Genomic DNA, 16,094 nt, shown 5'->3' on the forward strand with positions numbered 1-16,094 from the left:
GACTGCGAGGGCACATGCTCTGTCAATTTCGAATCGCCCATACAAATTCGCGAAAGAATCAATCTCGGAATAAAAATTAGGGTTTTAACATGTAAGATTGCCTAGATTCAACAGTTTATGAGTGTCTAGGCCTTGTTATCTAAGTCTGCTGGTTTCCACTAGCGGCGGCCGGTATCGGCTTCGAGACTGATTTCTAAAGTACACGGGTGCTCGTTGAGAAATTTAATTGGATTAGGGGCTCAATTGTGACATTTCTGAAAAAAAAAAAAAAATTCTGATGCTTTAAAATGGCGCAAAATTCCAAAGGGCTCAGCTGAGATGGGCCTACAAATTTGGGGCCGAAGTGCAGGAACTCTTCTGTGACCGGAGACCGAGCCCATCGGCAACATCAGACGGGTCGGAGCAGTCCATCCATCGGGTTCCCAGTGGACCCGAGTAAGCTCCTAAGTCTCGTTCCTTCGTTCCTCGCTGTGGAGAATAGTGGCGAGGGAGAGAGGAGAGAGAGAGCGAGGAGAGAGAGAGCGAAGATGGGAGGAGGCGGACATGGAGGCACAACCTACAAGGGAATAACAGTACACCAACCCAAGCGGTGGCACACCATCACCGGCAAAGGACTGTGCGCCGTCATGTGGTAAATCCCGATGCTCTCAGTTTCAGAGTCTCCTCGTTCATCCTCTTTGATCGCGTGTGGATGTGTTTGTTGTGCAACGTGTTCCTTGGCTCGCGGCAAGGAATCCGACGGTCTCTCTGTTCAATTGGGTCTGCGCCGATAGGTTTCCCCTGCTCCTCGAAGGGGGATTTTCTCTCTGAAATCTGTGGAGAAGCTCATTTGAGTGTTGTTTTTGTTCGATGTGCTTGGAGTTTGATGAATTTTGCAGATTTGTTGATTGGGGGATCTGGAAGTAGTAAACTTTGGATGTAATTGGCTGTCTTCACTTTGGTATCGTTACTTGTTGCTACATTTTGTGCTGGGGTTTCATTTCTGCTTTCTTCCGGAATATGTTAGGATGTAATTTGAAGTGGCTAGGTCCCGTCGAGTATATGCTGCTTAATGAAGCCATCAGATGGGCGACTGACTAGGAAAGAGGAATGCTTAATAGAGATTGATAAATTAGACGAGGAAGGAAAGGTATAGGAATGCACTCACAGAGCACAGAGAGAAGAAGTTGGGGAGGGGGGGGTGGGGGGGGGTGGGGTGGGGGTGGGTGGTGGGGATGCCCTCTATGTTATGTTACTAACGAGAAAGAGGAGTTTTGTGCATGGTGTTTGAAGTTTAGAAGCACATCTGGTACCTATCTGATATCCCATGTAGTCATAAAACGAAGCACAAGGTTTGAGGAGGAATTCTATATGGTAACAGTAACAGTGGTGATGAGAGAGGGCATGCAATAGAAGGGATCCCTGAACTATCAAAGTAATTTCATGCATTTCAAGATAATGCATTGTGCATCATACATATTTGTTAGAATTATGCATAATTCAGTCATGGTAGGATAAATAGAAGTTAAATTTGATCAAATATCAGTTTTTATGGAAATTTGACACCAATTTTCATTGCCCGCAAAGGAACAAGGCTTAATGTCTTATTTTTAATCATAGCGTGAGCCATGCAGCTCATCTTTTGGCCAAAGGAAAATGCACATTCTTATTACAGAACAAAAAGAACAGAAAGTATACAAGTCCTGTCTGGGTACAGTGAACTGTAATTAGTGGCCGTTTTGGATGGATATCACTGTGAGATTTTGCTTCTGGCTTCTAGTTTTTGAGTTAATAAGCTGTTTTTGCCATGGAAATCCGATGTATAGTACCATCCTAAAAGTCTACTCTTGCTCTCTGTTACTCAGACACAGATATAGGTGCTCCGTACAAATAAGTAACCTAGAATCTGACTCGTCTATGGATCAAGATGTGGGATCGTGGTCTCAGCACATGGATGTATAAAACTCAAATCCTGCTTGGTTACATACAATTTGTGTGCATTTACACTTGTATGAAGCAAAATATGACTAGATATTCTACATTTTCTCCGACATTCAATTATCACCCTTCAAGTTATTTTCATACTCTTTGTTCAATAGTTTTGTTATGGTGATTTATATTTGTAGTAGTGCTGGCAAATTTGGAGTTTGGGGTGAAGTGTTGCCTATCCATAGCCACGGCATATCCTTTAGTTGTGGGTACATCACCTAGAGGCTAGAAGAAAAGTGGAGTGACACGGTCCTCGCCAGTTTCTCTCTTTGCATTACAACACATTTAGAATGTAGTTATACTTTTAGTGTGTGAAATGAGCTATTTTTAACATTTTCTGTTTTTCCACTTGAAGCCATATCTCAACTTCAAAACATTGATTTAACAACAGTCCAAGGTAAATCCAATAGTGTAAACTAAAGTCACAACTGAAGTAAAATAGTCGCACTAGCCATAGCCACACAGATCACACTAATCAACTTACTTATCTCTTGGGTGACATCCCACCCTATAGAATTATGAAAGTGAGAATCAATGTGCCTTAGCTCGAAGCATCTTCAATCCCATTAGTATACCTTAATGTTGCGGATCATGCTTCAAAGTTTTGCTCTTTATTCAATGTGATTCCAATTTTGGACAAACTGTTTTGGTTTCTGAGTGAATTACGAAATCCGTTTTTGGCTGATTTTAGAAGGTAACCTTGAAAGATCATTATACTGGCGAAATTTTTGTATAAATCTCCATGAAGCAAAATAATGAACTTAGTTTAAATTGTGCATTATAGGTTTTGGGTCCTTTACAGGGCTAAGCAAGATGGGCCTGTAGTACTGGTAAGACAACTTATCGGTTCCTCTACCCAAACGATCCTTTTCAGCCTGTGGGAGATTTCATCTGATTTGGTTTTGGCTTCTTGCTCTGTGTATAGGGTTGGCGACATCCTTGGGAGGGTCATGAAGATCACTCCCATGGCCATGGACATGATCAGGAGGTAAATATTACTGCTACCCGATGCATGACTTTTGTGAATGGAACTTATGAGAATGTCCTATCCTTGGTTTTCTGTCTAATAACCAATAACGTGATAAGCTTTCTTCGACTTCTGAAATAAAAGGTTTAAGAGCTCATGTTAAGGTAAAAAACTTCTGCATATGGTGGTTCTCATGTCGGATGTGTGTGTATAGAAATGTACTTTAATTTACTAATTTTTTAACCAAATCTATCCTTAACTGTGTGATTCCTGAATGAAAAGTGCTGTGGCCATTTTTTTTTTCTTTTATCCTTAAACCTCAATTGTAAGTCAAGCAGTAAGGTTTACATTCCAAATTAAGGGGAGAGCTCAAGTTGTGCAGATCTATGCCTTCTGGATATCGATATTTTAGGCCCTTAAGAGGGATGGTGTAAATTCATGGATCCTTGACTTAAATTCATGGATTCTTGACTGGCTGTTCAGTTCATTTTTGTCGAAAGACAGATGCTGAAATTTTAAAGGAAACTGACCTCTGCAACTGTTGTACATATTCTGCCACCAAGTGGCTTGTATATGCACATTTGTTTTGTTCAACATAGCATTTGATTAGAGAGACAAACGATAATTTCTTAATTTCGACCAAAAAAAAAAGAAAAAACCTATAATTTCTTAATTACTTGCCTTGTGCTCCATTGTACTTGTTAGGCATGCCATATCGTTTGAAACTCACAATTTGTTCAAAGTGCTTTAGCTTCAGCTGGTAGATATTCTTTTCTTGTTTTCTAGTGTATATAGGAGAATCCTCATGTCAACCTTCACTCAGCGACATTCATTTATTGTTTATTCTTTCATATTTTGCAGGCATCCCATTGAAAAGCTGGGAAGTGATGACACAAAAAAGCCAGGGGTGCTATTGCAATGTATCTGGATTATCTGTGTTCCTTTGAGTTCAAATAAAGATCTCTGTGAGACTTATGATCTCATAACAGTAATTCTGTTAGCTTGTAAGGATGTTAAACATTTTCGGTGTGCGGAGGTTATACTTGAGTATTCTATTCGGTTCTTGACAGCTGCTTGCATTATCTTTTCCTGAAAAAGTTGGGTGACATCTGTTTTATGGTGGTCAAATTAGTGGAGTAGTCTCTGCAGCCTCAAAAATTGTTTATGCACCTTAACTATCCAGGTAATTCTTCAACCTTCAACCAAGTCTAGTGAACCAGTTGCATTTGCCTCGTGTATAACATGAGAGCAATCATTGATATTGGCATCCAAATTGCTTCTGGAATAGTGTACTGAAACTGTAGTGATCATTGACAATTTAAGACTAGTGAGTAAATATTTCTTGTGCAGGAGTTTGTAGTCCATTCATTTGAACTGCAGCAGGTAATTACACTATGTTGTGCCTTTACCTTTGCATTAACGATGAAACGGAAACTATAAACAACAATTAAGATTGTGGGACATACTTTCTTTAGTTTCACTAATTAGTGAACAAACCGCACTGAGAAGAAAGAGAGAATGGCATGAAGTGCTTGTTGGGTCGTTGGGGAATGAAGGAGTTCATGGGCAAAGTCTTGGAGGTCTCTCAGAGCTTCGAAGTTTAGCAGTGTCTTGCTCGGAAGAAGGAAAAAGAATGGCATGAAGTGCAAAAGGGCGGACCTTGGATTAGCTTGGGTATCAAGGATAGTTGAAAACACGAGTCGATAAACTGCTTTTGTAGACTTACATACCTCTTATAGAATTCTTATGTTTTATACAGGATCAGAAGGGAAAGGACACGCAAGGATCCTTTTCGGAAAATGATAATGGGAAACTGGTGGGGAACCAAATGCATCCACAGGAACCTTCCATGAGAGAAAGAGAGAGATCTTTCTTGAGATTTTGTCTTTTTGGTTATCCCAGTAAGTGTTGGACATACTTACTGGGATAACCGAGAGCAGACAAGATCTTGCGAACTGTAAGAGAAAAACCATTGTGCATGTTTCTGTAGGATTGATCGGATCCAAAGGCAGATCTGATACACACTGCCGTTGTCCCTAAAGACGACTTACACTTAACAACTAGCGATTTTCTCTCTAGGTACTTGCTTAGCAACCAACACCTAGGAAAGTTCCTGCAGTGAACAAGATTTGTCTGGGAGAAACAAGAGGCACTGCACTTATGACGAGACTAGCTGTTCTTATTCACCAAAATTTGAAATCCTTCTGCAAATGATTCTCTCTCTTTTGACTTAGATTTGTATGGACAGTTTATTTTCTGATTTTTCACCTCTTTCAATGTTTCTTGGCTTCAGCCAACCGTAAAAGCAAGTCATTATTGGCATATTTGTTTATCTACTCTTCCTCATTACTATGCTTATACAATCTTTCTTAAAATCTGCTGCTGCTATACCGGCTATTGCAAGGAGTTTGAGAATACAATTGATTCGCTTCACCAGTTGAGAAGTCTAGCAAAATTTAGATAGATAATAATGCATCTGTTAATGCAAGAACGTGAAAGATCATAGCCACATTGTGCTCTAGAAACGTCACTGAGCAACCAAAGAGGAAGAGAAGGACTTGGACTGACCATAGTTAAAATGACGAAGACCTCTGTGGTCTGGACGAACAAAACTGGAAGAAGACAACCTACATTTAATCTAAGGTGGTTTTTCGCTTACCATTTTCATATCACTGATGTGTGCAGATGACCGGATATCAACCACAGCCTTCATATTGCATTCCATAGTTGCAATGGCTTAAAAGTTAAGCGGAAGAAGATCGGGAAATATTTCCTAGGTGATGTCTATGGCAGTGAGCTTCTGTGATAACTTGACAAACTATCAACTGTTAGCTGCTATATAGAGGGAATAGATGGCAGTTATTCCTCAAAGACTGTCGGACTGCGGCAAAAGTAAAGACCGATTGGTACAATAAGGACAGACTAGTTGCCTTGAAGCTAATTAGAGCCCGTCTTTGTGATCAATAATGCAAAGAGTTGCGGTTAAAATAATTTTTTGGAAAAGCTAAGTCGATAAAAACTATTTATTAATTGCGCTAATTGCAAAATGTTAAAGATTCACCGATACATAAATGATTTTTTCTTCACTCTTTTGAGCTCCTAAAAGATAATTACATTCATCTGTCCAGCAAAATGAGAGAGAGAGAGAGAGAGAGAGAGAGAGAGAGAGAGAGAGAGAGAGAGAGAGAGGGACAGTAATTTCAGTGAAACTTTTGTATTCACATTGTGTCTACCCAATTTACAATGTACACGGTGAAGATACAATATAGAGACTACCAAAATTTTTTAGGATGCAATACATGGGTTGGCACCAAGGAAAAATATGACACTAGCAGTTGATCATATTCAGAAGAGCTGCTCTTGTTTTGACAAGTCTCCTGTAAATGCATTCCAGGTCCTCCTCAATTTCCCGAACGCTCGATTCCAATGCCTCCAGTCTATTGGACACATTGCATACTTGAGGACTAGCGTCTTTAGCAGATTTCATAACGGTCAATTCAACATCCAGGCCTTCGATGTATTCCGCTTTCTCATCACTTGATACACGTTTAAGTGACAACATATTCGAGACCAAAGACCAACTGATAGGCTTCGATCTTTCCCTTGGCCGTAAAAGGACATGTAACAGGGACTCAAATACTGTCAGACTGATTTCTTCAGCTTCTCTTAATATGCTGAGACTAGCCTCAGGGTTCGAGTGTTTTCTCAGGTTGTTTTTCCTCTCCATCTTGGTCAAACGATCCAAAAGCTTTGCGACCATTTTCTGCATTCTTTTCCTTGATTTTGTGTATGTCTCGATTTCACTCGACCATGCAGGATTTCCTTGTCTCCTTCTTCGGAATGATGACTCGAGTTCCTGGATGCATTCTTTCATCTGCGAAATAATGTCTTTCATGTTGCCACAGACGTCCAATAGCTTCAGAGATCCGTCCAACAACTCTTCCATGGAACTCCTATGGGGTTCATGGGAAAGAGCCTGCTGGTTTAGAGGCATTTGAAGCCAATCATCAATGCGGTCGTACAGATCTTTGAGGCCTCCTAACTTTTGGGGTGCTGATGAGGCCGGAGATGAGGAAGTTGAATCTGATGATTTCAGCCTCTGCAACAGCTCTTTGATAGCTGTTTCGAGAGGGTGATTTCTTGAAGGCAAGCTGATTGAGCGAGAGTGGCATGTGGTTTTAGAGATCTCAAGCGAATCAGCCATTAAGGTTCTGTTTGATAGAAGGAAGCTTTTCTGTGTTGTTTATGCAAACACTGCTACAGAGGTGTTGTTCGAATGAAACACTTCAACCTTGTATATATAAGGGCTAGACGACATTGACAAATCAGTATTCTTCCAAGTTCGTGTTCGCTGTCATGTGATGGATTGTCCAACTAAGCAGAAAGTGTGTCCCATGGTTTCCATTCTGAAGGAAAACTAGAATCTTCAACAAAAGCGAACCAGCTTAATGCATCAATACAAACAGGTGGTATGCCACCTTAACTCCCAGACAAGCAGATCTAGATTAGATGGTTATATCTTGTGGGTTTGAACTTGAGCATGCGCAAATTATTCAACTCTCAGTGTGCTAATGCTGCTAGGGACATGAGGAATCTTGACAGCTACGAGTAATCACCAAATTTTATGAAACTAAGTTTGGTTGCCATTGTGTACGGGTGGTTTGTCTGCTGACTTCGAGACCAGAAAACCAATGCCGCTACAGAAAAGTAAATGAACATTTAGGCCACTTAACTTTGTAGATCCAGGAAACATATGATCTGCCCATGACAGCTCAGAGTATTGTTCAGATATTTTTAGCGAACCTTACCTGGCATTCTCATCAAATGTGGCATTGATGTTTGGGAGAGATCAATCCAGATCCGTCTGTTGGGCTGCTGATCAATATGAAATGATCAGAAATGTAGTAAACAACGTTCGCCCGTGGCATGCCACCGTGATTATAAAACGAAATGGAGACATTAGATCACCCATTGCTCAATACCGCTGGGGAAACCGTGGGTTAGGACAATGTTTAGGTAATAATATGGCCATTATAAGAGTCAAGTCCTTCTGAGCTTCCATTAGCTGTCATGTCACAGATCAGTTGACAACCTCCTGACAATGTTTCCATCAGGTTTTAGATCGATCAAGAAAACCGCTTCCATATGAAATGTATCTAAAAAGTCTTTGACAACATGCACACGCGCAATGCCACGACCATTCTCAGAGAACAGGATGACAATTACTTCAAGCAAAATTGAGCGTGTGGGTAGTGACGCATCTACAGACTAATGTAGAAAGGGGACAAGTGGAACCTTTACAGCTACAGCTTAAGTTTGTGCGACTATCTTGAAGCTGTCCCTTTGCCTAAACACATTGGCTATTGGCTGATATTCTTCTAATCGATAACACGGAATAGCCAGACTACTCTAAAAGGCATGCATATAATGGAGTTGTGGGTTTGCACGAGTGGCTTGTCCCGTCTTGCTGAACAACAGTCCTGTCCACTGTAAATAAAAAACTTTGTCAACAGAAGCGTTTAGGACATCTATTTTTACAGATCTAACCAAATGATCCATAGGAACGGCCAAGGGGAGAGATAGAGAGATGCTTCGCAGTTGACTTGTCAGTATGCGATTAGAAAACCAAGGTTAGACATAAGGGTAGGAGGGAAGGATTGCTCAGATCTGCCAAAGTTGCTTAAATGGCTGAGAGCAGACTAGAAATGGAAACCAAAGTGATAAAATTCTGTTCCCATTGCCGTAAGATTGATAGAATACGACTGCAAACATGGTAAGTTTATTTAGAAAGTGGGTCTCCTTTTGGGTGCTTCCATTTTGGATGGTTCCTAAACTGTGAACATACTGCAAGAATCCATACAGAGCTACTACTTGATCAAACTTTTAAATTGGATATTGAATTCAATTTGAATCCTCCGGGGGGGGAGGGGGTTGGGGGCGGGTGGGTGTGGTGGACGATTGGTTGGAAAGAAGATGAGAGCATGTGAGCGATTTCCTGTTAGAATTTGGCCGGAGGCAATGTCAGGGTTAAATTGAAATGTTCGTCAAATTATCAGGACGGGTGTTGCATAAACTGAGATATCAGGAGGCTAATTGCCACAATCCCAAAAACCTAGTGGCATGATGTAATTATACCATTTGATAGGTCTAGGATATATATGAGCGCTCTAAACTTGGCCTTTTCTTGCACTTTGTGAGTGTGGAATGGAATGATTCAGTTGATGAATCTAGTGATCGGACTTGAGGCAACGGTTGCTGAGGAGGAACCCGACAGCTGGAGAGCCTCAGAGAGAGATTCAAGGAAAACCATGGCTGATGTACGGGATGTAAAAGGAAAATGATTGAAATTCAGGAAGTACATCTCGTCGAAACAGAAAAACTAATTACTAGTAAGGTAAATGCATCGAGAATGAACAACTGGAGCAGAAAGTTTGCGTCGTAGAAATGTTAAATTGTTAAATTGTCAAATTGTCAAATGTCCGATTGGAAAGCTGGTTAGAGGAGTCTTCCTGCGAGAAAAAGAAGTAGCTCTATCATTCATCGGGCTAAAATGCTTGAACTCGAATGCCATGGATATAAATAATCATTGTTGATAATCTATTTTGAAATCCGATGAGCGAGAGATGGGCAAAGTTATTTGGTATGCAAGTATTTGCGTTGATTTACATAATGATACATCATTGCATTGTACATACTACAAAATCTTTTACATGATTGGGTAGGCCCCAAGTAGACAAAGATCCTAATGATTAAGAACATTGAGAAGAGAAGCTCTTGTCTTCACTAAATGCCTGAATAGGCATTCCAAATCCTCCTCGATGTCCTGAATTGTCGACTCGGATGCCTCCAGTCGCTTTAGTACTCGAGGTTTCACGTCTTCAACAGACTTTAGAACAGAGAGGTCAACATACAAGCCTTCCACATTATTGTCATTTACATTCTCTTCGCAGGAAATGTGTTTGGACGAGACAAGCTTGGAAACCAAAGACCAACCCTTGATCTCCGGTTTCGCCTTTGACCCAGATAAGAGACATAACAAGGACTCAAACACCGAAAGGCTGATATCTTCAGCTTCTCTTATAATGCTAAGAGCAGTTTCTTTGTTGGAGTCTTTCTTTTTCTTCTCCACTCTCTTCAAAGTCTCTGAAATCTTGGAGATGACTTTCTGCATTCTTTTCTTAGATTTGATGTATGTCTCGACTTCGCTTGCTAGGCCAGAATCACCTCCTCTCTTTCTCCTAAGTGATGACTCTAGCCCCTGAACGCATTCCTTCATTTGCGAGAACACTTCCCTGATAGTTCCACAAAAATCCAAAAGCCTAATCGATCCACCCAACGACTGCTCGATGCATTTGCTGAGATAATCATCGGAGATGGCCTGTTCAGAAAGGGGCAACTGAAGCAAATCATTGATGCTTTCGTACAAGTCTTTGAGGCCCCTTAAATTTTGGCATACAGATGAGGATGTTGCCTCTGATGATCTCAGCCTATCCAACTGATCCTCTACTGCTGTAGTGAGAGGGTGGCACCTGGAAGGCAGGCTGACAGATCGGGAGTGCCCGGTAAATTTAGAAATCTCAACTGAGGAAGCCATTTTCTTTTGTAACTCTCAAAAAATAAAAGCCTTTCACTGTCTGAGATCGTGATATGCTCTCAGAGAAGTGTGTTCATGCCACACCTCTTACCCTGGCATATATATAACTGCTGGAGGCATTTGGCTGTCCAATTCTTCCAGGCTCGAATTCGCTGTCATTACAGTGGTCCTCCACTTTCCCGACGATGTTATCTGTTTCAGATCTCAAGCAAAATTAGAATATGAAAGAAAGATCAATCATGTGTACTTGGGCAGTGCGCTACCATGATTCCCAGACAAAAGGATGGTTATTAGACGGTCACATCATTTAAGACTCAGTTTATGAGCATGTGGGTTATGGTAATAAACATCAGCAAGGCTTTAAATATCGATGCACATAGGTGGTATGCCTCCAAAAATCCCAGACAAGAGGATGAAATGGTCATATCGTTTGTGCTTGAACATGTGTAGATCAGCGTGCTGATGCAGCTGGAGACATTTGGAATCCTGACGGCACTGAGCTTATAGTATTTAACTTGTATTATTTGTACAATCACCGCATTTTACTTGAACAGGAGAGGTATATTAAGTTAATTCATTCATGTGCACGAGCGGTTTGTCCACAGACTTCCAGACCAGTAACCTGATACTTCTATAAAGAGATAGATCAACACTTGCACCAATTTACTTTACAGATCTGTCAAAAGTAACTTTCCTTAGTGAGTTTTTTGAACCATGTGAACTTCTTTTGAAAAGGGGTAATTAGGAACGACTCACATATACACCTTTTAACATTCCAATACATACTAAAAATAAGATGGATACTAGAAGCAAGACCATCTAAGCCTTATTTTCTGAATGCCTTAGAGTGCATATACATTTAGTTTACACTTCATTTCTGATAGTTTTTACAATAGTACTTTTATTAAAATGTGTTGTCTTCGTAATGGTCCCAAAGTGATTTGTCACATGCCCTTGATACTACTGAACTCGCTTAACTATTGGGGTTTTTTCAATTGGTAAGTCAAATCAACTCTACTCTAACTAGCTTGACATGCCCTTCATATTCATGTTGCAACTACAAAACAGTACATGAGGCCTCCATGGATGCATTTGCCTCCGTTCACTTAGTCTGGAGTTTAACAATGTCAATTATGGAAACTCTCATTTTTAGTGAATGCCTGAAGATGCTCTCGAATCCTCCTAAATTTCCTGTATGTTCGACTCTAGCACCTTTACATGCTTTAATATATCGCTCGCTCTATGATTGACATCTTTGCTTGAGGTCAGCAAGAGCAGTTCGATATCCAACTGTTGCAGTTCGCTAACACCCTCTTCTCCCTCGTGTGTTACTATTGTAGATGGCAATAGCTTTGAAATTGATGACCGGCCATTAGGTTATGGTATTGTCCATGTTCAAGATAAAAAGAGGAATAGGGAGCAGAAAACTGATAGACTAATGTCTTCTGCTTCTCTTTGCATTCTCAGAGGAGCCTCCAGGTTAGAGTTTTGGCACATAATATGACAATGGGAAACTGGTGGGGAACCAAATGCATCCACGTAATATTCCATGAGAGAGAGAGAGAGAGAGATTTGTTAAGATTGTGTTGTTCGTTATCTTAAAACTATGGTGGACATATGTCCACGAGTTAGTGATGCCAGACCGAGCTTAATTGGCGAGACTCGAGAGCACACAAGATCTTGCGGACTCTAAGACCATAAATATTGCGCGTGCTTCTGTATGATTGATCTGATCTGAAGGTAGACCTGATATAGTGTGTTGTCCCTGAGAGACAACTTATACTTAACAACTGGTGATGCTCTTTCTATGTACATGCCTAGTGACACCTAGGAAAGTTCCTGCAGTGAACAAGATTAATCTGGAAGATATAAGAGGCACTGCGGTTATGACGTGAGTAGCTGTTCATATTCACTATAAGTTTGAACTCCTTCTGCAAATGATTCTCTCTCTTTTGACTTAGATTTGTACACAGTGTGGACAGTTCCTTTTTTGATTTTTCTCCTCTTTCAATGTTTCTATGCTTCAGCTGACAGTTGAATCGAGTAATTGTCGGCACATTTGTTTATCTACTTTTTCCCTTATGACTATCCTCATCCAAACTTTCTGAAAACCTGCTGCATTGATACCACCGTTGCGGGGAGTTTGAGAAAACTTTTTTATTTGCATCACTAGTTGAGAAGCCTTCTAATAATTTAGATAGATAAGGTGAAGGCACCGATTAAATCAAAATGATACCTCCCATTGTCTAATGCATCTGTTCATGCAAGAACCTGAAAGATCGTAGCCACATCATGCTGCTAGAACATAGCAGGAAATGAGCAAGCAAAAAGGAAGAGAGAGAACTGGACTGACCAAAGTTAAAAGTATGAAGATCTCAATGGTCAGTATGAGCAAAGCTGGAGGAAGACAGCCTACATCAATTATAAAGTTGGCTTTTTACTCACCATTTTCATATCACTGATGTGTGCAGATGACCTGGATTTGTTACATCAATCACTGCCTTCATCTTGCAATTCATGTCTCTGAAATGGAGTAGAAGTTGGGCGGAAGAAGAGTAGCAAACTTTTATTTCCTAGGTGATGTCTATGGCAGAGAGCTTTTGTGATAACTAGACAGATTGATACTCTAGTAAAACTGTCAACTGTTAGCTGATATATAGAGGGAAAAGATGATGGTTGTTCTGGAAATATTGTTGGACTGTGGAAGTAGTAGAAACTGATTGGCACAATAAGGACAGACTAGTTGCCTTGAAGCTAATTAGAGGTCATCTTCGAGATAAAACATGCAAAGAAATGCAATTCAGATAATCCGTTGGAAAAGCTGAGTCAATAAGCACCATTTATTCCTTGAGCTGATTGCAGAAATGTTGAAGATTCATTGTTACACAAATGATTTTTCATTCTTTTGATCTCCTAAATATAATTTGAATAGTAAAGCAATAAGCAGACAATTGTAATAGATAGAGAGAGAGAGAGAGAGAGAGAGTAGTTATAGTGAACATTTTTAATTCCCGATGTATCTATCGATTTATAATGTGCATGGTGAAGGTACAATATACAGACTAGCAAAAATTTTTTAGGATGCCATACATGGGTTGGCACCAAGGAAAACTATAACACTAGTAGTTGATTATATTCAGAAGAGCAGCTCTTGTTTTGACAAGTCTCCTGAAAATGCATTCCAGGTCCTCCTCAATTTCCCGAATGCTTGATTCCAACGCTTCCAGTCTCTTGAATACTTGAGGATTCCTGTCTTTAGCAGATTTCAGAACGGTCAAATTGACATCCAACCCTTCGATTTTGTCGTATTCTGCTTTCTCATCACATGACACTCGTTTAGGCGACAGCATATTTGAGACCAAAGACCAACTGAAAGGCTTTGATCTTTCCCTTGGCCCCAAATGGACATGCAACAAGGACTCAAATACTGAAAAACTGATATCTTCAGCTTCTCTTATTATGCCGAGAGTAGCCTCAGGTTTCCAGTGTTTTCTCAGGTGGTTTTTCTTCTCCATCTTCTTCAAATGATGCAAGAGTTTCGCAACCATTTTCTGCAATTTTTTCCTGGATTTGATGTATGTCTCGACTTCACTCACCTTTTCAGAATCTCGTCTCCTTCTCCGGAATGATGAATTGAGTTCCTGGATGCACTCCTTTGTCTGTGAAAAAACATCTTTTACGCTCCCACAGGCGTCCAATAGCTTCACAGATCCATCCAAGAACTCCTCCACAGAACTCCTATGGTGTTCATGGGCAAGAGCCTGCTGGGTTGGAGGCATCTGAAGCCAATCATCAATGCAGTCATACAGATCTCTGAGGCCTCCTAACTTTAGGGGTGCTGATGAGGCTGGAGATGAAGAAGTTGCATCTGATGATCTCAGCCTCTGCAACTGCTGTTCGACAGCTGTTGCTAGAGGGTGACTTCTGGAAGGTGTTGAAAAACATAATTGTCATTGACTTCATTATCAGATTACATCATCTATATATATAGTGAACATTAGGGCTCACTAATTATAGAAAAGACTAAACTACCCTTTCAACACTCCCCCTCAAGTTGGGGCATAAACATCAAAGAGTCCCAACTTGTTACACAAAGCAATTACTCTACTTCCCTGTAATGACTTAGTGAAAAGATCAGCGAGTTGATCTTCAGTCCTTGTGTATTGAAGTGTTATGCTCTTGTTTTGAATTTTTTCTCGCACAAAATGGCAATCTACTTCAATATGCTTCGTGCGCTCATGAAAAACTGGATTTGAAGCGATATGCATAGCAGACTGGTTATCACAACATAGGATTGAGGGACTTGACGATGATATTCTGAGTTCGGATAATAACATCCTCAACCAAATCAACTCATTAGTCACATGAGCCATGGCCCGATATTCCGCCTCAGCACTTGATCGAGACACCACCCGTTGTTTCTTACTTTTCCAACTCACAAGATTGCCTCCCAAAAATACGCGGTAACCGGAAGTTGATCGCCTATCAAAAGGACAACCAGCCCAATCAACATCAGAGTAGCCAATAACATCAAGATGTCCATTATTCTTGAACAATATCCCTTTGCCCGGTGCTCCCTTCAAGTATTTAACTATACGTAGTACTGCCTCCCAATGTGTAGTACGAGGAGTACTCATAAATTGACTAACAACACTAACAGCGAAAGATATATCCGGTCGGGTAACGGTTAAATAATTGAGCTTACCCACCGGTCTCCGATACTTACTTGGATTATGAAGTAATTCGCCATGTTCTGCATCAAGCTTCACATTAGGATCCATCGGAGTATTAACGGGTTTCGCTCCAAGAAAGCCAACCTCACTAAGAATATCCAATACATATTTTCTTTGTGATAATGAGATACCATCACGTGAGTAAGCCACCTCAATGCCTAAGAAATATCGCAAATAGCCCATATCTTTTGTGCTAAATTCTGTCCGTAGAAACTGTTTCAATTTTTTTATGCCCACGGAATCACTACCGGTAATGATAATATCATCCACATACACAACTAGCAGAACACACCTAGCAGGGGAAGTAGAGCTAAAAACAGAATGATCTACAGTACAACGTCGCAAACCAAACCGAATAAGCGCATCACCGAAACGACCAAACCAGGCACGAGGAGATTGTTTCAACCCATATAATGCCTTGCGCGAGCGACAAACACTGGCAGACTCCCCCTGAGCAACAAATCCCGGGGGTTGCTCCATATATACCTCTTACGCCAAGTCCCCATGAAGAAAAGCATTCTTGACATCAAGTTGGTGAAGAATCCAACCATAATGGACGGCAAGAGAGATGAAAACACGAACGGAAGGTATCTTTGCTACGGGAGAGAATGTATCATCATAATCAACTCCATATGTTTGGGTGTAGCCTTTGGCTACCAAACGTGCCTTGAGACGCTCAACGGTGCCATCCGGTTGAAACTTTAGTGTGAAAATCCAACGGCACCCCACAGCCTGTTTCCCAACGGGTAACGATGTAAGTTGCCATGTCCCATTATCCTGTAGCGCCCGCATTTCATCCTCCATAGCCTGTCGCCAACCTGGATGAGCAAGA

At 40.8% G+C, this 16,094-nt stretch overlaps 3 protein-coding genes across 3 annotated transcripts; 1 reads left to right on the forward strand and 2 right to left on the reverse strand.

Annotated features, from left to right (window-relative positions):
• Positions 1–456: 456 nt before the first annotated feature.
• LOC115729187 (NADH dehydrogenase [ubiquinone] 1 beta subcomplex subunit 2) lies at positions 457–4,004 on the forward strand. Its single transcript, XM_030659660.2, has 4 exons — positions 457–631; positions 2,753–2,798; positions 2,894–2,956; positions 3,797–4,004. The coding sequence occupies exons 1-4, from the start codon at positions 528–530 to the stop codon at positions 3,806–3,808; spliced, it is 225 nt and encodes a 74-aa protein (XP_030515520.2). The 5' UTR covers positions 457–527; the 3' UTR covers positions 3,809–4,004.
• A 2,259-nt stretch (positions 4,005–6,263) lies between these two features.
• On the reverse strand, positions 6,264–7,139 carry LOC115738724. The gene has a single exon (XM_030671435.1). It carries the CDS (start codon positions 7,137–7,139, stop codon positions 6,264–6,266), a length of 876 nt encoding a protein of 291 aa, XP_030527295.1.
• Positions 7,140–9,677: 2,538 nt separating this feature from the next.
• Positions 9,678–10,529, reverse strand: LOC115738725. Its single transcript, XM_030671436.1, has one exon. It carries the CDS (start codon positions 10,527–10,529, stop codon positions 9,678–9,680), a length of 852 nt encoding a protein of 283 aa, XP_030527296.1.
• Between the last annotated feature and the right edge of the window lie 5,565 nt (positions 10,530–16,094).

This window comes from Rhodamnia argentea, chromosome 2 (assembly GCF_020921035.1).
Source record: "Rhodamnia argentea isolate NSW1041297 chromosome 2, ASM2092103v1, whole genome shotgun sequence".
In the NCBI taxonomy this organism is placed as follows: Eukaryota; Viridiplantae; Streptophyta; class Magnoliopsida; order Myrtales; family Myrtaceae; genus Rhodamnia; species Rhodamnia argentea.